Here is a 22,754-nt window from a genome sequence, read left to right as displayed (position 1 = left end):
TCTTCGAATGTGGGCAAATCTCATGAAACAACACAAATAAATTAATTTGATTGCAGTTTGGAGCACACAATTGAAGACAAAAGAAAAAAGGAAAAAAAAAAAAAAGGAAGCTTGGTTTTCGAAGAAATGTTGTGTATAGAGCCCAAAACTCATATAATAAAGACCTGAACCGAACATGTCCGCCGCAATTGCAATTGAAGAATTCTTGGATATTTTCTAAAGTTTACTGATTATCAAACAAAAAGCTCAAAAAAAAAAAAAAATCACGTCATTCCCATCATCCTAGCATACTTTGCGCGTTTCGAACACAGAACTGGAGGGGATTTTGGAAGAGAACTGAGGGAAAGGATTTGGGGGAAAAGTTAGGCCTGTGAGTGAAAATCAAAATTTAGGAGAAAATTAGGATTTTGAATGTTGAGGAAGTGTATATTTTTCTTGTGAGCAATAACCCTAACATTGTTGTCAAAAAAATTAAAACATAAAGTCAATATTCTCAAAAGTCCAAGTATCGTGAGTTCATTTCACTTAATTTTTTTTGGCCTTTGTTTTTTTTTTTTCCTAACAACCAAAATAATCGAAAGTATCACACCTATCAAACATAAAGGACTAAATATGCTTTCATGAGATACATCAAAAATTAAATTTGTTCAGTTAATAATTATAAGACTAAATGTATTAAAAGTACCAAAGTTATAAGAGTAAATGTATTTAGTAAAAAGATAAATAACGGTAGAAAGTGAAATTCTGCCACTTCTTTTGTTAAATGGACGCTCCTAGTTTGACAATAAGTAACCGTTGGTATTCTTGTCTAGAAGAACTTCTACGTGCATCCCTCCACACCCCCCAATTAGGCCTATTCTAACGATACAGCACACACAAAAAGAGAGAAAATTCTACCAAATACAACTTTTCTCTGCTTTCATTCCTCAGCAACTTCCACAACCAAAACAAGAAACATGGGCGAGGCACCATCAGTCGGCAGGCGCAGCCAGCTGATGAGCTTCGCGGTACACGTAATTCGCGGCCGATGGTTCTCCCTCTTCGCCTCTTTCCTTATCATGGCTGGGGCTGGAGCAACTTACCTATTCGGAGTCTACTCCAACGAGATCAAGGCCACTCTCGGATACGATCAAACAACGCTAAATCTCCTAGGCTCCTTCAAGGATCTTGGCGCAAATGTCGGTGTCCTGTCAGGCCTGATCGCTGAGGTAACTCCAACTTGGTTCCTGCTGCTGATTGGCGCAGCCATGAACTTTGCAGGCTATTTCATGATATGGTTAGCTGTCACGGGCAAGATTTCCAGGCCGGCAGTCTGGCAGATGTGCATCTACATATGCATTGGTGCGAATTCTCAGAACTTTGCGAACACTGGCGCTCTTGTTACTTCTGTCAAGAACTTCCCTGTAAGCCGAGGGATCATGTTAGGCCTGTTGAAAGGGTTCACGGGGCTGAGTGGTGCAATCCTGACACAAATCTACTTGGCTGTATATGGGAATGATTCCAAGGCTCTTATTCTCCTGATTGCCTGGCTCCCAGCTGCTTTGTCTGTGGTGTTTGTTTATACAATTCGTGAAATGAAGGTCGTTCGGCAGACGAATGAGCTCAAGATATTTTACCAGTTCCTCTACGTTTCAATCGTGCTAGCGCTTTTTATCATGGTCATGACTGTAGTTCAGAAACTGGTGGCTTTCTCACAGGCAGCTTATGCAGGGAGTGCTACTGTAGTCTGTGCTTTGCTCTTCCTCCCTCTGTTTATAGCCATTAGAGAGGAGTTTACACTTTGGAGTCAAAACAAACAGCCCCTTTTAAATCCAGCTCGAATAACCATTGATAAACCGACAGGACTTTTGCCTGGGGACTCGAAACCTGAACGCGAAAAGCCGGTGGGGGGATCGAAAATGAAGTCATGTTTCGCAAACATTTTCAAGAAACCAGAAAGGGGAGAGGACTACACTATTTTGCAAGCACTCTTGAGCACAGACATGCTGATTCTATTTCTTGCTACGTTCTGCGGTCTGGGCTCAAGCTTAACCGCCGTGGACAACCTGGGACAGATCGGAGAGTCACTAGGATACCCCACAAAGACTATAAAGTCATTTGTTTCACTTCTCAGCATATGGAACTACTTTGGTAGGGTTTTCTCAGGATTTGTGTCTGAAACTCTTCTGGCAAAGTACAAATTCCCGAGGCCACTCATGATGACAATAGTCCTCCTCCTCTCCTGCATTGGTCTTATCCTCATTGCATTCCCATTTCAGGGCTCAGTCTATGTTGCATCAGTGATCATTGGGTTCTCATTCGGAGCTCAGCTGCCTTTACTTTTCGCGATCATTTCTGAGCTTTTTGGGCTCAAATACTACTCCACATTGTTCAACTGTGGGCAGCTGGCTAGCCCACTTGGTTCTTACATACTGAATGTTAAGGTAACGGGACCGCTTTACGATAGAGAGGCGTTGAGGGAACTAGCCAAGAAGGGAATGACAAGGTCGTCGGTGAAGCAACTGACTTGCATCGGTGCACGATGTTATCGACTGGCCTTTCTAATTTTGGCTTCGATAACATTCTTTGGAGCAATTAGTTCTCTGATTTTAGTCGTGAGGACGCAAGAATTCTATAGAGGGGATATCTATAAGAAGTTCGGGGATGAAGCCGAGGAGAGTGAGACAAAGAACAGTTAGTTGTCTGATTCTAGTGCCGAGGACGCGAGAATTCTATAAAGTGGATATCCACAAGTTCAGGGATAAAGCTTAGGAGAGTTAGACAAAAATGGCTTGCCAATCGGTAAAGAATAGTGCATTCTCGAGAGGTGTTAGTTAAAAATGTACAGAGTAGAGAAATTCAATGATGATTTAGTTACTTTTGCATTTGGGAGGTATTCTTCAACTATTGGAGGTTTGATCTTTCTCATGTGAAGGTCAACATCCACATTGGAAGTTTGCAAGGCATTTTCTTTTTCCGCCCCCGAAATCATTAACTCATATAACGACGACTCAACGAATCCAATTTCGTAGGACAGAAAAATTTGTGGATTAGTTCTTATGATACAAGGATATGGATATGGCAACACGGTTATGATATGATATGGATATAATAATATGAAAAATATAAAAAACATAGAACACGATACAACTATATAATATATAATATATTCTTAAATTTTTTATAAACTTAAAATATATAATGTGAAAAATATTAAGATAAATTATACAATAAGTACACCGTGCATCTGTATTTTTAATCGAATGTGGCTTCAAATATATATATAATCAATTTATTTTAAAAAGAATACAATGAGAAAAATTTCTAGTAGTTTAAATTAGTTAAGTTATCATTAACATCTCTCAAATTTTTAGTAATTTCATCATAATATTTTTAGTTTAAGAGAATTGAATTTTTTTTTTTTATCAAGCCTAAAATTCATTTTTTCTTAAAGACAACCTAGAATCTTTAGAAATTATAAAAATAATAATTCAAATATGCATATTTATTCTTTAAATCGTGTGAAAATTGTCAAAAAGTGGGAAACTTTGGTCCTCGCAATCAAATGACCCTTACCCCAATACTTGTGCTTGAGGTATTTTGACGTATAGGGAATTGACTTTATGGGCCTATTTCCCCCTTCTTTTCGCAAATTTTACATTACTTTAAGTGTAAATTATGTGTCTAATGGGTGGAGCCAAAAGCTACTCGAACTGAAGATGCTAAAACTATTATGGAATTTGTCAAGACTAATATTTTCTCTAAATTTGGTATGCCAAGAGTAATTGATGAGTGTCGAAGTCACCAAAAATAATTCCTACTACACTTGTGAAAGTGGGAGTAGGGTCGATCCACAGAGATTGACTTTAAGTTGATTTCTTTTGGAAAAATAGAAAATAATGGGGGGAAGATTGTGATAAATAGAAGTGATAAAAAAACTAAATAATTAAAAATACCTGATAGAGATATGAGAGAGAGATTTCCCGGTTAAGGCTAGAATTATGCTTGATTCCCGTGAGTTGATCATTGATGCAAGAATAACACATGTATGGACAAATAAACCAGTTATGGTCGTTGGTACGACCTAACAACCTCACCTTTCCTTACCTTTTCGTTAGCCAAGATACGACCGTTGGCTAGATCTCTAATTAACAGACAACCTTGGGAACGTCCACAAGATTTAATCTATTAACAGCATTAAGAATTAGAAAGGCCTGATTCTAATCAACAAACTCCTACGAGGACAATTCGTTTAAACTAGATCATGCATTCCCCATAACATAATTAAATACTGTGACATAACTAATCATGCTACGTTGCCACTAAGTATTGAACTAAATAAACAATTACACGGATTTATAAAGTTCAACTAGCTAAGCAAACCTTCTTGATAATGAACAACCGGCCGAATCATTCATAAATCAGATGTTTGTAATTAAAGTACAGAGAATAACATGAATATTTGCTTGACAAGTGTAGAACGCAGATTAGATCTCACAACATAACGGGAATCAAGCAATCACCATACCTTAACCAGAAAATAGGGAATTTAGCCGGACATATTAATGGAAGAACACACTAGAAAGTGGAATTCCATTAATTCCGGTAGTAAAATAAAATAAAAGAGAAGAGATGCACAGAGAATTCTATAGAGTTCTAACATAAAAACTGAATGTCTTCTAATGAAGAGATCCCCCCTATTTATAACAAAAGTCCCCTACGAATCTAAACGTAGTGGGGGGATAGATACGTGATAAACTCTAAAAAGGTAAATAGATTACAAAAGATAAGCTCAAAAGAATCCTTTCTAAATCTAAACACTTGATTCCTTTATCTCTTGGGGAAATCGTTCGTGCTTATCCTTATCCCGAGTTGACTACTCCATTAAGCGTGGGCGCACTTTGTCAATTTGGCAGAAACGTCCTTGTAATCTTTCTTTTTGCTGAATATGCAATAAAATCACACAAGTAGGAATATTTTGGCTTAAAAAGGAAGATTAAATTGCTATAAAATCATTATAATTGCAGAGTTATCAGTAATAATAAACGAAAGGAGAACCCATTTTGGCAACAAGGAGGTCGATGCACTGTTCAAGAAGTACAATATCACTCCTCGGATTTCGACCACCTACCATCCTCAAACGAATGGTGAAGCAAAAATTTGCAATCGAGAGATCAAATCATTACTTGAAAAAATGGTGAACCCCAACTATAAAGATTAGAGCACACGCTTAGATGATACACTTTGGGTGTACCGATAAAACTAAATTATTCGTGCCAATAATCGTCCCTAACCAATCCAATCCCAAAAAAACAAAAACATTGGACAAATTCGACAATAGGAACAATTAACAATGACAGATACTGTCCCAAGTTGGAACATTTTTTTCAAAATTGTTCCTAAAGTTTTACAACGCTGCTGACTGTAAGGATGGATTTTTATCCATTTCAAATTCTACTACAAATAAGTTTTGTATTCTGAAAAATCATTCCAAAATAAAAAAAAAATCATTCTAAATACCACACCAAATTCCACATTTTTTTTTTGTAGTATTTAATATATATAATCCAATGTGGATTGCTATGATCTTCAAGATTGACAGTCAATACTTCTCAAGTTTCCACGCTAGAAAGTACAAAATACTTGCATAATTCATTATTTCTTGGGATTCATTTCCACAGAATACACAGGGATGCTGGAATCGAAATGATATAATTGCAGAATTTCGTATGAGTTCGAAATAGGAAATTTGAAATGCTTGCCTTAACATCATTTAAAGCAGCGGTTTTGGCGATAATATATCAATAGGTGTTGCTTCATCTAGATGCATCGTAGTGAGATATTTTCATGCGATAACAAAGAAACACAATATAATATACTAAAACGATTCGTTGCAAAGCATAAACCCTGACGGATACAAAGCTGCAAGTTCTTGATGGATAAAGAAAGAAAATCATAGAACATAATATCACTAAATCCAAGTGCTCTTGAGGAAGACTTCAGTCAGAACATTCTCAGACTGCAGAGAAGCCTTCAGCAGTATCACAGCCTAAGCCAGAAAAGCATTAGCAACACTTGTGTTAGTAACTAATTAAAGCAGCCTAAACAGCTGAAAGTACTTGATAATACATACCTCATACATGCCCAAATTCACCACTTTTTCCTGCACTAATCCCACTTCCTTAACATTAAATTTGTTGAGCAAAGTAATGCTTGAGATAGTGGACATGGGCTTCACCTCCAAATTATCCATAACCATATAAGTCACCACCCCCTTCACAAATCCACCTTCATCATCCGTTTCTTGCACCCGAGGATTAGCCACATATGCCACAACTATGGTCATTGCACGGCCGCAATTTGAACAAATTGCCCGCGGGTTATCGGTGATGTTATTGTTGCAGCTACACCTATAGAACTTCTTTTCAATTGGCTTATCACCAAGCAGTAGCACAGGAACAGACGAATCAGGCGCTGGAACAAATGGTTTCAAGAGGGTATCCTTGCTCTTGTTCGGTTGTATATAGGAAGCATCCAGATTTTCTATGCTTCCATGCAGGTTTGTTAGTGAGCCCTCCATTCCTTGGTATTTCAGCAGACTGATGATGGTGGCCACCGGCAACGACATCATGTGAAAGAGGAAGTCCACACAATCTTTGCCCACCTCGGCAAATAGAACCCTTTTGGTTTGTGTATCAACCAAGAGCTTCAGCCTAACTGACGATTTTGCCATATTGAGGTCGGTTTTCATGTTGAATTTGTAGTTTTGCGTAACTGGATTCTGTAGAAAAAATGTTTGAAACTGAAGAACGAAAGATACATTTTCACGAGAGAAATGAGAGCAGCTAAGATTTCTTCCATATCCCTGAAAAGATTGTTACAGAGCACTATATACAGGGGAAGAGGAATCTGATTAAATAACTAATCCGCCAAAACTACAACTAATCTGCAACTGCTCCATCAAGTGACGTGGACCAATCAGACGTCGAATAAATGACTAAGAGGCTGACTGTATAATAACTAAGAAAACAAGAAGAAAACGTAAAATGGAAGAACGCTTCTTCAAGGCAACTATCCTTGATCTAAGAGATCAGAAGCAACCCCAGCACCTTCTAGCTTTTGAGTGTGATCAACCATGTCTGTAGCAGAGTCTATAGCAGCAACAGCAGCAGTGGAATGAGAAATTCCAACAGCCCCCCCACAAGTGGGACTAGGGGCAAAGGAGACGAGTCCCAACTTGGACAAAATCGAGCTGAAAATCTTCAAAGGAAGTGCTTTAGTGAAAGTGTCTGCAAGTTGGGTGAAACTACGAACAAGAACAGGGGCAATGAATCCATCTTTGTAAGCATCACGTACGAGATGGCAATCTATCTCGATGTGCTTAGTACGTTCGTGAAAGACCGGATTTGCAAGGATGTGAAGAGCGGCCTTGTTGTCACAGAAGAGTGAAACAGGCAAAACCAGAGGAACTCCAAAATCAGCCAACAGAAACGAAAGCCAACGAAGCTCACAAACAGTAGCAGCTAAGCTGCGATATTCAGCTTCCGCGCTCGAACGAGAAACAGTGGACTGTTTCTTAGTTTTCCACGAAACAAGAGCCGGCCCAAGGAAGATACAAAATCCCGTCAAAGAACGTCTAGAATCTGAGCAAGATGCCCAATCGGCATCACAATATCCCTGAAGCTCCAATGAATTAACAGCAGGTAAAAAAAGACCAAGGGAAGGACATCCCTTGAGGTATCTTACCACATGGAGAGCTGCATTCCAATGAACGTCACATGGATGATTCAAGAATTGACTTAACTGCTGCACGGAGTGTGATATATCAGGTCTGGTAAAACTAAGGTAGAGCAATCTTCCCACAAGTCGCCTATATGAATCAGGAGCCTGAAGAAGTGCACCTGCATCTGAGCACAACTTGAGTCCTGTGGGAAACGGAGTAGATACAGCTTTAGCTTGCTGCAAACCAGTGTCTGCGATGATGTCTTGAATGTATTTCGTTTGGGCCAAATAGATACCATCTGAGTTTCTTGCGATCTCCAAGCCTAAAAAATAACGTGCATCTCCTATGTCTTTAATAGTGAAGAGATCATGGAGATAAGACTTCACTCGCTGCAGCTCATCAATGCAATCCCCAGCAAGAAGAATATCGTCTACGTATACCAAAAGGGAGATTAAACCGCGACCAGTGTGAAGAATGAACAAGCAATGATCGTGTGCACATTGAACGAACCCAAATTCTTGTAAACGCATAGTTAGTTCCACATTCCACTGTCGGGACGCCTGTTTCAATCCATATAAAGAGCGCTCCAACTTGCAAACGAGCCCTGGACCAACTTTACAACCAGCAGGGGGAAACATATATATATCTTCATCCAAATGTCCATGAAGAAACGCGTTATTTACATCTAACTGCTGTAAAGCCCAACCTTTCGCAGCCGCAAGAGTAAGAAAGAGACGCACAGTAACTGCCTTCGCCACTGGAGAAAAAGACTCAATGTAATCGACGCCTTCAACTTGATTATATCCTTTGGCGACGAGACGAGCCTTGTACCGTTCTATGCTTCCATCAGCTCGTAATTTCACTTTGTATACCCACTTGTTCCCAATGGCTCGCTTCCCCGGTGGAAGGGGTGTCAACTTCCATGTCTGATTTTTCTCCAGAGCCTGTATTTCTTCATTCATCGCTGCTCTCCACTCCGGATACTGAGATGCCTCCTCATATGAACGGGGCTCCTGCAAAGCTGACAGAGAAGCTACAAAGGATGTGTATGCAACAGATTTAGAATGCAGGACAGCAGAGTTAGTTTGACACACAAAATCATTTAACCAAGGAGGTTTTTGACTCACTCTAGCAGACCTACGAGGAGGGATGACAGGAGTAGAAATGGTATCACTTGATGGATTGGTAGGAACATTTTCAGCAATTGTAGGAAGTGGTGAGGTAGCAGTATTTGGTGAGTGATGAGATAGATCAATAGGAATACTACCAGCAGTAACCGTGGGCAAAGGGCAGCTAGAAGTCTCCTCAACTTTATTTTGTGCATAAGGAAACAAGTGTTCTTGGAAGATCACATCCCTGGAAGTGAAGAGAGTGTGGTCTTCCAAGTCAAAGACCTTATATCCTTTCTGTGACATTGAATATCCAAGAAATACACATTTGTGAGCACGTTTGTCGAACTTTGTTTTATGAGGACTCAAATTTGTAGCAAAACAAAGACAACCAAAAATTTTGATGTGGGAATAGTTAGGAGCATATCCAAATAGCATTTGAAATGGGGTGTTCCAATGCAGGAGTTTTGTAGGTGTTCTGTTGATAATATAAGTGGCAGCCAATATGCAATCCCCCCAAAATTTTAATGGAAGAGACGCCTGAAACAAGAGTGCACGGGCAACATTAAGGAGGTGCCTATGCTTCCTTTCTACCCTCCCGTTTTGTTGAGGAGTGTATACACACGATGTTTGATGGATAATCCCAAGTTTGTGACATAGAGTTTGACAATTAGCATTGATAAATTCAGACCCATTGTCTGTACGCAACACTTTAATCTTAGCCTCAAATTGAGTCTTAACCATGGCTGAAAATTGAAGTAAAGTGGAAGTCACTTGATCTTTGTGCTTAATGAGGTAGGTCCATAAGCACCTGCTGTAATCATCTAGAATTGTAAGAACATAATTACACCCTGATAGACTAGGTGTTTTGTACGGCCCCCAAACATCCAAATGAATCAAAGCAAAGGGTGTAATTGACTGCGAATCACTTGGTTTAAACATGATTCTAGATTGCTTGGCTTTTGGGCATATGTCACATTTCATTTCCAATGAGTCATCTGAAATGTTACATTCTGGTATATGCTTAATAGCAGTCATGGGAGCATGCCCTAACCTCTTGTGCCACAAGGAATCATTACACTCGACAACGCTAGAACAGGAATTTGAACCAGATACACTAGAATTAAACGAAGGTTTAAAATTAGAGGATCTCAGAATGTAAAGCTTTCTGTTCAAAGTTCCCTTTGCCACCACCTCTTTACTCACCTGGTCCTGCAAGATGCAGGTGAATTGATTGAAGAGGAAAGAGTAAGCATTGCTATTACAAAGTTGACTAACGGAAAGGAGATTGACGGAAAAGTCAGGGATGAAAAACACTGAAGTAAGGATCAATTTTTCTGAGATTCTCACAGTTCCAACATGAGTCACTGTTTTCAGATGCGTATGAGAAGGAATAGTGTAAGTATCAAAACAAGATAAATGTGCACATACATGATTTGTAGCTCCAGTGTCAATAATCCATTCATTCAAACTTGGTGTAGGAGGTACAAGAACATTACCTGCGAATTGCTCATCATAGTGCACATAATTCGCATAGTTGGATATAGGATCTGAGGGCACCTCCTTCTGCTTCATCATTTTTAACAATTCTTCCATTAAATCCACCACTTCAGATCGCGCCTCAGTGCTAGCTCCTGAACCATCCACTTTGCTGACTGTTTGCCCTCCCACATTTCCAGAAAAATTGTGGCTCACAACAGTCTGTCTCTTCTTATCATTCAGCGCTTTAAACCAATCTGGTGTCCCATGCAATTGGAAGCAAGTATTCCTCAGATGTCCTATCTTGTTGCAGTGTGTGCACACCATAGTACGCTTGTCCACAAATGATTTCCGTTTCTGCAATTGGTTCTGTGTCCCTTCCTTTTTATGTTCCTTCAAGTTCACTTGATAAGCAGTGTTATCTGCAAGTTGAACTTGCACATTCCTCTGTTGTTCCACGGCAAAAACCATCGAGAATGCCTTCTCAAGATCCGGCAACGGATCCATCATTAGCAGCTGGCTTTTCTCTTTCTCGAAGCTCTCATGGAGCCCCATGAGAAACTGCATAAGCTGCATTCTAGAATACATCGTCCCAATAGCAGTATTGATTCCGCAAGTGCAACCTCCACACGTGCACTTAGGTGAAGGTGCCAAACAAAATAACTCGTTCCACAGCTTCTTCATCTTCGTCAAGTAAGTAGTCAAGGTCATATCCCCTTGTGAGATTGAAGAAATCTCACGTTGTAACTGGTAGATCAGCGGAGCACTGCTGCGTCCGTATCTAGCTTGTAATTCCAACCATAGCTCTCGCGAAGAACTTACGTACATGAAGGCCTCTACGATTTCTTTTGATATCGAATTCCACAGCCACGAGGTCACCATAAGATCTGCTCTTCTCCACTGCTCAAACTGAACAGATCCCGCTGGTGGCCGTGGAAATGTTCCGTCAATGAAGGCTAGCTTCATTTTGCAACCCAGAGCGACGTACACCGCTCTGCTCCACGTCAAATAATTTGATCCAGTCAATGGTGTAGATGCCAGCACAAAGCTGGAACTGTCAGAAGGATGTAGATAAAGTACATCTTTCTCATATTGTTCCCCCGCCATTGTTGGCGCGTTCGTCATAAGCCTCGCCTGTTACTGCGGCTTATTTTAAAACTGTATATGCTAAGTATCAAGAGACCTTCAAGAAGAAGGCTCTGATACCATGTAGAAAAAATGTTTGAAACTGAAGAACGAAAGATACATTTTCACGAGAGAAATGAGAGCAGCTAAGATTTCTTCCATATCCCTGAAAAGATTGTTACAGAGCACTATATACAGGGGAAGAGGAATCTGATTAAATAACTAATCCGCCAAAACTACAACTAATCTGCAACTGCTCCATCAAGTGACGTGGACCAATCAGACGTCGAATAAATGACTAAGAGGCTGACTGTATAATAACTAAGAAAACAAGAAGAAAACGTAAAATGGAAGAACGCTTCTTCAAGGCAACTATCCTTGATCTAAGAGATCAGAAGCAACCCCAGCACCTTCTAGCTTTTGAGTGTGATCAACCATGTCTGTAGCAGAGTCTATAGCAGCAACAGCAGCAGTGGAATGAGAAATTCCAACAGATTCTACAGAGCAACTATTTATATGGGGCCGCTGAGTTTATGATTTCAACGAGCTGTTCAATGGCATTAAATCATCTTTGGCTGTTGAAGTATTCTAGATTAAACACATCAACTACTGCAGCAGCTTTTGCTTGTAACGAGAAAAAGAGAGAGTTAATCCAAATTGTGACAGAATATTTGGGATAATGCGATTTCAGTTTCTAACAAACTCGTCCTTTAGAAATTACAGATATATTTCACTATGTAAAGAGATTGATTCTTTGTCTCGAGTTGATAAATAGAGATATGAGATACCATCAATAATGGTTATGAACAACTGGTTATAATTAATAATGATAATATTACTCTTCATGGTATTATTGTGTATATGAGTGGATAATACGGTGGCTGTGTTCATAAGAGTCACAGTCACAGCCCATAAAGTGAAACACACTTGATCTTAAACAATACCATTTCCTAAGACAACGTACGCTAAATTTTAGTTTATCTCAAGTTTGAAAAACATTTGGATGAGTTCAATTGATTGTTTCAGTGGAGCTGCTGCACCATATTGATCAAGAATAGAGATTCTCACCATTTGCGACCCCATCAACACAATCAAGCTTGCCAAAAGCAACTGACTAAAACAAAAATGCTTCCACGATCGAGAACCAAATTAGTAACTAGTGCACATAAAACACTTTCAAATGGTGGTTTAGATGACATTATACATAACATTTTTTGGACTAAGGTGCAAGAATACACAGGGATAATACAATTCTTGATTGCATTTCTTCCTTACAAGTCATTCTGATCTCCTCATTTTAACATTGACAGGCCTTTCCTTGTAAGATTGAACCTTTTCAACTAGTTTGCGTGACGGCCTGGAAATAGATGTTTGCCGTGCTTGGGCTTCCAATACAGAGACACAACTTCAGTCGGCTAGTAATCCTTCAGCAGATTTCAATCGCCTACCATTCCCAAACGAATGGTAAAGCAGAAATTTGCAATCAAGAGATCAAATCCATACTTGAAGAAATGGTGAACACCAACTATAAAGATTGGAGTACACACTTGGATGATATAGCTTGGGTTCACCGATAAAACTAAATTATCCGCGCCAATAATCGTCCCTAACCATTCCAATTCTAAAAAAAAAAATTGGACATTAGGAACAATTAACAATGACAGTTACCGTCCCAAGTTGGAATGTTCTTTTCAAAATTGTTCCTAAATTTTTGTGTAACACAAAATTTTGATCCATTTTAAATTACACTCCAAATAAGTTGTGTTATGAAAACTTTTCCAAAGTCAAAAAAATCATTCTAAATTCACCTTTTTTTTGGTAGTATTTAATATATATAATACAATATGGATTGCTATGATCTTCAAAATTGAGAGTCAAAACTTCTCAAGTTTCCATGCTAGAAAGTACGAAATACTTGCATAATTTATTATTTCTTTGGATTCATTTCCGTGCAATAAACAGGGATGCTGGTATCGTGGTGATATAATTACAGAAGTTCGTATGAGTTCGAAATAGGAAATTCGAAATGCTTGCCTTGACATCATTTAAAGCAGCAGTTTTGGCGATAATATATCAATAGGTGTTGCTTCATTCTAGATGCATCACACTGAGACATTTTCATGCGATAAAAAAGACACATTATAAAATACTAAAACGTTTCGTTGCAAAGCATAAACCCTGACGGATACAAAGCTGCAAGTTCGTGATGGATCAAGAAAGAAAATCATAGAACATAATATCACTAATTCCAACAGAAACATAAATGAAAAACTTATCACATGATTAACCATAAACCCTTCACCAGCTCAAGTTCTCTTGAGGAAGACTTCAGTCAGAACATTCTCAGACTGCAGAGAAGCCTTCAGCAGTATCACAGCCTAAGCCATAAAAGCATTATTAACACTTGTGTTAGTAATTAATTAAAGCAGCCTAAACAACTGAAAGTACTTGATAATACAAACCTCATCCATGCCCAAATTCACCACTTTTTCCTGCAATAACCCCACTTCCTTAACATTAAATTTGTTGAGCAAAGTAATGCTTGAGATAGTGGACATGGGCTTCACCTCCAAATTATCCATAACCATGTAAGTCACCAACCCCTTCACAAATCCACCTTCATTCGTTTCTTGCACCAAAGGAGGAGCCACATATGCCACAGCTATGGTCATTGCACGGCGGCAATTAGGACAAACTGCCCGCGGATTATCGGAGATGTTAGAGTTGCAGTTACACCTATAGAACTTCTGGTCAGTTGGCTTATCACCAAGCAGTAGCACAGGAACAGACAAATCAGGCGCTGGAACTAATGGTTTCAAGAGGGTATCCTTGCTCTTGTTCGGTTGTATATAGGAAGCATCCAGATTTGCTATGCTTCCATACAGGTTTGTTAGTGAGCCCACCATTCCTTGTTTTTTTAGCAGACTGATCATGGTGGCCACCGGCAACGACATTATGTGAAAGAGGAAGTCAACACAATCTTTGCCCACCTCGGCAAATAAAACTCTTTTGGTTTGTGTATCAACCAAGAGCTTCAGCCTAACTGATGATTTTGCCATATTGAGTTGGTTTTCGTTTTGAATTTGTAGATTTGCATAACTGGATTCTACAGAGCAACTATTTATATGGGGGGGTTGAGTTTATGATTTCCAACGAGGAGTTCAATGGCATTAAATCATCTTTGGCTGTTGAAGTATCCTAAGTGACAGAATATTTGAGAAGATAATGCTGTTTGAGTTTCTAGTAAACTCGTCCTTTAGAAATTACAGATATATCTCACTATGGAAAGAGATCGATTCGTTGTCTCAAGTTGATAAATAGAGACACGAGATACCATCAATTATGATTATGAACAACTGGTTATAATTAATAATGATAATATTACTCTTCATGATATTATTGTATATATGAGTGGAGAATACGGTGGCTGTGTTCATAAGAGTCACAGTCACAGCCCATAAAGTGAAACACACTTGATCTTAAACAATACCCTTTCCTAAGACAACGTACGCTAAATTTTAGTTTATATTAAGTTTGAAACATTTGGACGAGTTCAATTGATTGTTTTAGTGGAGCTGCTGCACCATATTGATCAAGAATAGAGATTCTCACCAGTTGCGACCCCATCAACACAATCAAGCTTGCCAAAAGCAACTGACTACAACAAAAATGCTTCCACGATAGAGAACAAAATTAGTAACTAGTGCACATAAAACACTTTTGAATGGTGGTTTAGATGACATTATACATAACATTTTTGGACTAAGGTGCAAGAATGCACAGGGAAAATACAATTCTTGATTGCATTTCTTCCTTACAAGTCACTCTGATCTCCTCATTTTAACATTGATAGGCCTTTCCTTGTAAGATTGAACCTTTTCAACTGCTTTGCGTGACGGCCTGGAAATAGATGTTCGCCGTGCTTGGGCTTCCAATTCAGAGACACAACTACAGTCGGCTAGTAATCCTTCAGCAGATGGAGACACAACAGGAAACTTGGCATCGTCGATCTCAAACAAATTGTCTGCTGGTTCCTCAGGTTGTCTAATTCTCGAACTTGCAGATTGCCTTCTCAGACAACGCCTAAGGAAATAACCGTTACATGTTAGCAAAAATTTGGTAATCCAACACATATAAGAGTTAAGTTATTTATATTACTAAGTCAATACTAGATACAATATGCATGCAAGGTAATTTACAAATAAAGTTGAATTGCATTGGTATAATACAAACCTTTTGTTTACTATAGCCTCCTTTTCAGCATGCTGGGGAGGTATCACTGAACTGCCCAAAGCTGCATATTGTACAAAGTAAGATGTGTTACCTGCTATTAATACTGGGTTCACAAAATTTGAAAAGTGGAAGCTTATCAAATATTTACATCGACTTCTAGAGAGACGGCGCCTCCTGCCGTCATTGCAAGATCTAGTACTTTTATCCTCATTCAGTGCAGATTCTTTAGTCACCACTGCTTCCTTCATATCAAGACAAAACAAGAAAGTTAGCAGCAAGCTTAAAGGAATAGTGTTTTTACTCTTTTTCTTTTCCATTTATGATTGGATTCTTAGCCACACCTGAAGTTCTGTTTTCTGAAGATTCACTTCCCCCTGCCCCTGAAGAAGTTAGTAGGGATATTAGTAAACAGGATAAACATAAGAATGGACCAGAAACCGTGCAGCATTAGATTATCCAAGACCTATTGTGTCGTGTATATTGTTGGATGTTCTTGTGCTATCTGGACATCACTACTCATGTACCAGGACCTGAGAACCTAAACTTACTAGTTGTATCATGCTAAATAGGCTGTCTAGTATCTGTTGAATTTTTCCTAAGTTGTATTTGGATAGAAGAGTTTGGAGTTTAAAGATTTCAAATCCACGATCACAAATTCATTGTACTTGTTTGGATGACTTAAAGTTTCAACAATTTCAAGTTGCAGGATGATGTTGGTATGATAACAAATGGACCAAGATGCAAACTTCTAGCAAACATGTAAGAGCCACCAACGTTGATAGTACATTAATAATACCACACAAGCCAGAAACTTCTCCACAAACACAAAATCACAAAAAGAATGCCTGAGCTTAATTCAAAACAATTCGACTAAATTCACAATCATAAAAGAACTTTGGAATAACATTAATGAATGAGCTTACCTTCAGTTGCAAGTTCTTTGTCTTAAGAAGTGCTTCTTTACACATAACCTCATGCTGTAATCCTTTTAACTGTAAAGAGAAAGATGCATTTGATGTAACAGATGGATGTTAAAAGCCGTGACTCCTCATAATAAATTATCAAACTTCTTATGTCAATTAACCATTCCAATAAAGCTTACCCTTTCTTTGCCCAAATTAAGTTCCTGCACAGATAACATAAAACTTAAAGACTTAGGAAAAATGCTAAATTATCCTTAACCATAAGCAAACTGTGAGAATTCAAGGGTGTAAAAAGAAACTCACTGCTAACATATGAGTGTTTGCTTGAGCAAGGTTCCAATTTTGCAGCTGCATCTTCTGAAGACAGGTTCTCAAGTTCTGAATCTCAATTCCAGTCAGTTCTATAATTTTACTGTTAACAAAATTCAGACTTCATTTTAGAAAAGAAATCAGACTGTGTTCATTGGTGCAAGCAAGCACACACAGAATCACAAAATAACTAAACAATCTTACTTTTTGTCTTGAATAAGCTTCACCAAGGCCATGTTTTCCTGTACCAGAATCAACAAAATTCACGACAATTCATCAGGAACAAACTCCATAAACCGGTAGACGTAAAATTACAAAAACTGAACTCAAAAGGAAAAGAGAAGAGAGATCAAAACTTCTACCTTGGCAAGATGGTCAATGTATTCTTTAGCAGAAGCAGCATCAGGCGGCAATTTTTCAGGACATGAAGGAGATTTAGGCTGTGGCTGAGAATTAGTAATGTCTGAGAGCCTCCTCCTCACCATGCTTCCAAAGGAGGATCTCTTTGCCATTTTATCCCCTTTCATTGTATACATACAACGGTATAACCTCCAAGAATGCTCAGAAATATGTACTCAAATTTCAAGAAACCAAAAGGGTTTTCAAGAAAAGACTCAGAATTGAGAGCAACAAATTTATTTCAAAAGATCAAACAGGTTTGTGCAATGGATTTTGATTCTTGAAACTGGGCTCATATCAGTTTTCTCAAATTCACCCGAAACAAGAGAATGAAAACGAAGAAGATGAAAACTTGCCGTGTAAAAGGAATCTAATCAAGTGCTGAAGTAAAATAGTGAAGTTGCACAGGGACAAAGGTCGGGAGGGAATCTGTGAGTAGCGAAAAAGATGGAAAAATTAGACAAAGCAAAAGGGAAGAAAAGAAACCAAAGAAGGTTTCCAAATCAAATTTCAGGATCCAACGGCTTTCCAAACCCAGAGCGTTTGAAGGGTTGAATTTATCCGAGCCTAAAATATTTCAAAGGTTCAGCACCGAACCTGATTTTTGAATAGGCTCGGAGGGATGTTGCATCTTTTAATCATATCCCAATCCGATTCGTGGGCCTATTCATAATTTTTAACTGGAAATATGATAAAGAAATAATGGTGCCCAGACAATCGTTGGTGAATTAATATTGTTTCTACTGAGGAAAAAAAAAGAAAAAATATATACATTTACAGTACTGTTTACTTCATTTTCTTGAAAATATATCTAACTAAAATCAATTTTCATCAAAATGTAATAAGTTTTATTTAAGTAATAACGTGAGGCAACCAACTCTAATATATTTCGACACAAATTTACAAAAATATTCCATCTTTTTAATGGTCTTGACTAGAGCTGATAATATTAAACTTGTCTATTTTATTATTCGAAAGTTGATGTCGTGAAAGATTTTTGTCGAGATAGAAAAATAACAATATATCTAAATATTTTTTAGGTTAATTGATGGTCATATATCTACATCTTAAAAATTAATGTTATATTTGAATCTTGAAAAGAAAAGGTTTTAAACAAATAAAGATAATTTTCCAAATCTTCCTTAATATTGTTCCCACTGAAATCCAAAGACCAACAGCCAAGAAGAGAAGAAAATGCCAAATTCTGATGTGTTGTAAAAGAAGAGATATATATTCATAGGATGGAAAAAACATGCAAGCTTCCAATGTGAATGACCTTCATATAAGACGGGACAAGCCTCCATTAATTCAAGAATACTTCCCCAATGCAAAAGCTACCGAAACATCATTGAATTTTCCCTACCCTATACAGTTTCTACTAACACCTCTCAAAATGCACTATTCTTTACTGATTGGCAAAGCCATTTCTGCTTCAGTCTCCTCAGCTTCATCCCTGAACTTCTTGTAGATATCCCCTTTATAGAATTCTCGCGTCCTCGCCACTAAAATCATAGAACTAACTGCTCCAAAGAACGTTATCGATGCCAAAATTACAAAAGCCAGTCGATAGCATCGTGTACCGATGCAAGTAAGTTCCTTCACCGATGACCTTGTCATTCCTTTCTTGGCTAGTTCCCTCAATGCCTCTCTATCGTAAAGAGGTCCCGTTACCTTAACGTTCAGAATGTAAGAGCCAAGTGGGCTAGCCAGCTGCCCACAGTTGAACAATGTGGAGTAGTATTTGAGTCCAAAAAGCTCGGAAATGATTGCAAAAATTAAAGGCAGCTGAGCTCCGAATGAGAACCCAATGATCACTGATGCAACATAGACTGAGCCCTGAAATGGGAATGCAATGAGGAGAAGACCAATGCAGGAGAGGAGGAGGACTATTGTCATCATGAGTGGTCTTGGGAATTTGTACTTTGCAAGAAGTGTTTCAGACACAAATCCTGAGAAAATCCTACCGAAGTAGTTCCATATGCTAAGAAGTGAAACAAATGACTTTATAGTCTTTGTGGGGTATCCTAGAGACTCTCCGATCTGTCCCAGGTTGTCCACGGCGGTTAAGCTTGAGCCCAGACCGCAGAACGTAGCAAGAAATAGAATCAGCATGTCTGTGCTCAAGAGTGCTTGCAAAATAGTGTAGTCCTCTCCCCTTTCTGGTTTCTTGAATATGTTGGCCAAACAGGATTTCGTTTTCGACCCCTCCTCTGGCTTCTCGGGTTCAGGTTTCAAGTCCTCAGGCTCAATTTCTGCCGGCTTGTCTATGGTTATTTGAGATGGATTTATAACGGGATGTTTGTTTTGACCCCAAAGTGTAAAGTCCTCTCTAATGGCAATAAACAAAGGGACAAAGAGCAAAGCACAGACTACAGTAGCACTCCCTGCATAAGCTGCCTGTGAGAAAGCCACGATTTTCTGAACTATAGTCATGACCATGATAAAAAGCGCTAGCACGATCGAAACGTAGAGGAACTCGTAAAAAATCTTGAGTTCATTCGACTGCCGAACGACCTTCATTTCACGAATAGTATAAACAAACACCACAGACAAAGCAGCTGGGAGCCAGGCAATGAGAAGAATAAGAGCCTTGGAATCATTGCCATATACAGCCAAGTAGATTTGAGTCAGGATTGCACCACTCAGTCCCGTGAACCCTTTCAACAGGCCTAACATGATCCCTCGGCTTTCAGGGAAGTTCTTGACAGAAGTAACAAGAGCCCCAGTGTTTGCAAAGTTCTGAGAATTCGCACCAATGCATATGTAGATGCACATCTGCCACACTGCCGGCCTGGAAATCTGGCCCGTGACGGCTAACCATATCATGAAATAGCCTGTGAAGTTCATGGCCGAGCCAATCAGCAGCACGAACCACGTTGGAGTTACCTCGGCAATAAGGCCTGACAGGACACCGACGTTTGCGCCAAGATCCTTGAAGAAGCCCAGGAGATTTAGCGTTGTTTGATCGTATCCGAGAGTGGCCTTGATCTCCTTGGAGTAGATCCCGAATAGGTAAGTTGCTCCAGCCCCAGCCATGATCAGGAAAGAGGAGAAGAGGGAGAACCATCGGCCGCGAATTACGTGTACCGTGAAGTTCAGCAGCTCGGCGCGCCTGCCGGCTGATGGTGCCTCGCCCATGTGTTCTTGTTTATGTTGTGGAAGTTGCTTAGGAATGGGTGGTTGGGTGGGTGTGGAGGGATGCACGTCCAAGTCCTTTTAGATAAGCAAAAAAATGAAGACTGGATGGGGTTGAGCTGAGCAAAATTCCTGATTCCTTTCTGGGAGGGAGAAAGAAGTTGATTTCACCTCTTTTTTATGGTTGGAGAAAGATGGAGATAGTGTAGTAACTCTCTTTCGACTAATTATACATATCTCCCACCTTTGTGAAATATTTAATTTAAATTATAACTACTATTTTGAAAATGAATCGTTCACCACAATCCACAAAATGCAAAAAATAACAAAATTGTTCATAATCAAATCATGAGTCTACTGTCGTAAGTGTATTTGTGGTTGAGTCGACCTCACGAAGCTACAGTATATCTAATACTCTACAACAAAAACTTCAAGATTTGGTTGGGTTGAGTAAGACATCAAGGTATTCTTGAAGCTGTTCTTGTGAACTCCCCAATAGTAGTCTGTCTGTGGGGTTGCTCACATGTGGTACATGTTGCTGTTTGCAAATTTGGCTCTTAGCATCAGAGGGGGAAAAAGGAAATGCAAATGGGTCTGGTTTATTTTTTAGCTGCACATGCTACAACCTAATTTAAGGAAAAGATGGTTTTTCAAAAGCAATAATTGTCTAAATATGATGACCAATTGACTTTTTCTACAGAAGAGAGAAGAGAGAGAGAGAGAGTGGATATGGTTCACGGTCTGAATCCTCACTCCCCACTTGCTCCACTCATGTCATGTAGTCACCAAATTGAAAAACAACTTCACTTTTAATAATTATTCTTTGTTGTGTTAGAAGTATTTAGTAATACCAAGTGACTATGATTTGGACTATCAAGAGTCCATTTCTCGTGTTGCTAAACCTTCACAGCATAAGTTAATAATTTCAATGTGTATAGTTTACGCGTATTTTCTCTAATATAAGTTTGCTTTGGAATGAGTCGAGGGGGTTACAAGTCCAACTGATAATTAAAGAGTAATGTTGAAAATAATGATAAACAAGAAATATGGTAGAAATAGATTTGAGATATGTTTTACATTTGTCGGTCTCAAATGTGAAGGCCCTCAATTTTTGGACCCCTTTTGATTCTGATGTACAAAAACGTTTGTGTGAAATGCTTGTAGAGGGACAGCATATTAAGCGTGTGTGTGTATATATATAACATAATGTTGTTGTTTTGGTGTTAAGTGTGTGTTTGATTTAGGAGTAGTTAGATGGGCTTAATCCATGTAGAAGAGCTTCAAAATACTTGGTGATCCTTGGGGTATCAATTTTTTAAGGTTCAATAAAATTGTCTATCCTTATTGACTCAAGAATTCGAGTCCAGTTAGATTAATAGCAACAAGACACAAAATATTGAGTTCAATCAGTTTAGGACCACTTATTATTGGCAAAATTGAATTTAGTCAAGACCTAATTTCAATCACCTTGCAGCTCAGCCAACTCAACTGACACATCAGTAACATTCTACACCTCATATAATATGCCACCATAAAGGCACGTTAGCAAAGACACGCTTGTTAGTTAGAGCTTGCTGGATAAAGCCTATAACTCCTCCCTATATAGATTGTTTTCCTACCAACGTGGCAAATTATATTTTTGGACGAATGGGATATGAATGAAGCGGTGTAGAAACCGACTAATCATATCTTGTAAAAATAGATATCCCAAGAAATCATGAAATATCCAACAGGGGGTTTAAATAAGTCAAGGGGGGCCTCATTTCGCAACTTCACTTTAACTTTCTCATATGAATTTAGCTCACCAACACTCCTTTTCTCTCAACATACTATACATATATTTTTTATATGTACAAATATATTTTTTATACGAAAAACAATGAATCCAATGTGAACAAAAAGTTGGAATAAGCAATACAGCGACTCCCTGACATCGCCCACTTGGCCAAAAATACCCGTGATATCATTGTGCCCTATCCCACCCAAACATTGGTAAATCAAACAAGAATTTCAGTCCACCCCCACCCCCACCACTTGCTTCATTCTCTGTTCCCAATGTTTCTGATTTCTATTCTAATCAACAAAGTTCTAAATGTTAATCATTTATAAGAAAGACGTTCATTACTTCTTGTTTAACAAATATGATTAGGAGGAGATGTGCTTCTTCAAATTGAAAAAGGGGTTCAATACAATCTCATATTATAAATAAATAAATTATTTTTTTGTGAAAAATAAATAGTAATTTATGTTTCTATCTAAGGAGATAAATTACTCTATTTTAAAAAATATAAATGGATAAATTACTTTTTATTTTTTTTATAGGAATATAGATTATGTCAT

General features: G+C 38.6%; 5 protein-coding genes across 6 annotated transcripts; 1 reads left to right on the top strand and 4 right to left on the bottom strand.

Annotated features, from left to right (window-relative positions):
* On the top strand, window positions 742-2,864 carry LOC105170755 (protein NUCLEAR FUSION DEFECTIVE 4-like). The gene has a single exon (XM_011091659.2). The coding sequence runs from the start codon at window positions 957-959 to the stop codon at window positions 2,676-2,678; it is 1,722 nt and encodes a 573-aa protein (XP_011089961.1). The 5' UTR covers window positions 742-956; the 3' UTR covers window positions 2,679-2,864.
* LOC105170876 lies at window positions 5,951-6,712 on the bottom strand. The gene is made up of 2 exons (XM_011091799.1): window positions 6,113-6,712; window positions 5,951-6,028 (listed from the first exon to the last, which is right to left on the bottom strand). The coding sequence occupies exons 1-2, from the start codon at window positions 6,710-6,712 to the stop codon at window positions 5,951-5,953; spliced, it is 678 nt and encodes a 225-aa protein (XP_011090101.1).
* On the bottom strand, window positions 13,578-14,729 carry LOC105170754. Its single transcript, XM_011091658.2, has 2 exons — window positions 13,878-14,729; window positions 13,578-13,793 (listed from the first exon to the last, which is right to left on the bottom strand). The coding sequence occupies exons 1-2, from the start codon at window positions 14,472-14,474 to the stop codon at window positions 13,722-13,724; spliced, it is 669 nt and encodes a 222-aa protein (XP_011089960.1). The 5' UTR covers window positions 14,475-14,729; the 3' UTR covers window positions 13,578-13,721.
* On the bottom strand, window positions 15,038-17,902 carry LOC105170753 (SHUGOSHIN 2). 2 transcript variants are annotated; one of them, XM_011091656.2, is made up of 9 exons: window positions 17,243-17,902; window positions 17,085-17,122; window positions 16,875-17,001; window positions 16,751-16,774; window positions 16,572-16,640; window positions 15,990-16,028; window positions 15,797-15,890; window positions 15,649-15,709; window positions 15,038-15,498 (listed from the first exon to the last, which is right to left on the bottom strand). In XM_011091656.2, exons 1-9 carry the CDS (start codon window positions 17,414-17,416, stop codon window positions 15,237-15,239), a joined length of 888 nt encoding a protein of 295 aa, XP_011089958.1. In that variant the 5' UTR covers window positions 17,417-17,902; the 3' UTR covers window positions 15,038-15,236. The 2 variants fall into 2 exon arrangements, with proteins under 2 accessions (XP_011089958.1, XP_011089959.1); XM_011091657.2 differs by having other exon boundaries at window positions 15,040-15,498; window positions 16,875-16,983; window positions 17,243-17,901.
* LOC105170752 (protein NUCLEAR FUSION DEFECTIVE 4) lies at window positions 18,490-20,896 on the bottom strand. The gene has a single exon (XM_011091655.2). It carries the CDS (start codon window positions 20,415-20,417, stop codon window positions 18,678-18,680), a length of 1,740 nt encoding a protein of 579 aa, XP_011089957.1. The 5' UTR covers window positions 20,418-20,896; the 3' UTR covers window positions 18,490-18,677.

Source organism: Sesamum indicum, linkage group LG9 (genome assembly GCF_000512975.1).
Source record: "Sesamum indicum cultivar Zhongzhi No. 13 linkage group LG9, S_indicum_v1.0, whole genome shotgun sequence".
Lineage (NCBI taxonomy): Eukaryota > Viridiplantae > Streptophyta > Magnoliopsida > Lamiales > Pedaliaceae > Sesamum > Sesamum indicum.
Note: the sequence above shows the minus strand (reverse complement) of the source record. Positions and strands in the feature narration are given on the sequence as shown.

Bases quoted from the DNA above. Each gene is read 5' to 3' on its own strand.
- LOC105170755 (XM_011091659.2), top strand. From the start codon at position 957: ATGGGCGAGGCACCATCAGTCGGCAGGCGCAGCCAGCTGATGAGCTTC.
- LOC105170876 (XM_011091799.1), bottom strand. From the start codon at position 6,712: ATGGCAAAATCGTCAGTTAGGCTGAAGCTCTTGGTTGATACACAAACC. The intron at 6,029-6,112 runs GTATGTATTATC...TTTCTGGCTTAG, and splicing joins TGAATTTGGGCATGTATGAG to GCTGTGATACTGCTGAAGGC.
- LOC105170754 (XM_011091658.2), bottom strand. From the start codon at position 14,474: ATGGCAAAATCATCAGTTAGGCTGAAGCTCTTGGTTGATACACAAACC. The intron at 13,794-13,877 runs GTTTGTATTATC...TTTATGGCTTAG, and splicing joins TGAATTTGGGCATGGATGAG to GCTGTGATACTGCTGAAGGC.
- LOC105170753 (XM_011091656.2), bottom strand. From the start codon at position 17,416: ATGTATACAATGAAAGGGGATAAAATGGCAAAGAGATCCTCCTTTGGA. The intron at 16,641-16,750 runs GTAAGCTTTATT...TTCTCTTTACAG, and splicing joins TTAATTTGGGCAAAGAAAGG to TTAAAAGGATTACAGCATGA. The intron at 16,029-16,571 runs GTAAGCTCATTC...TAACTTCTTCAG, and splicing joins CAAAGAACTTGCAACTGAAG to GGGCAGGGGGAAGTGAATCT.
- LOC105170752 (XM_011091655.2), bottom strand. From the start codon at position 20,417: ATGGGCGAGGCACCATCAGCCGGCAGGCGCGCCGAGCTGCTGAACTTC.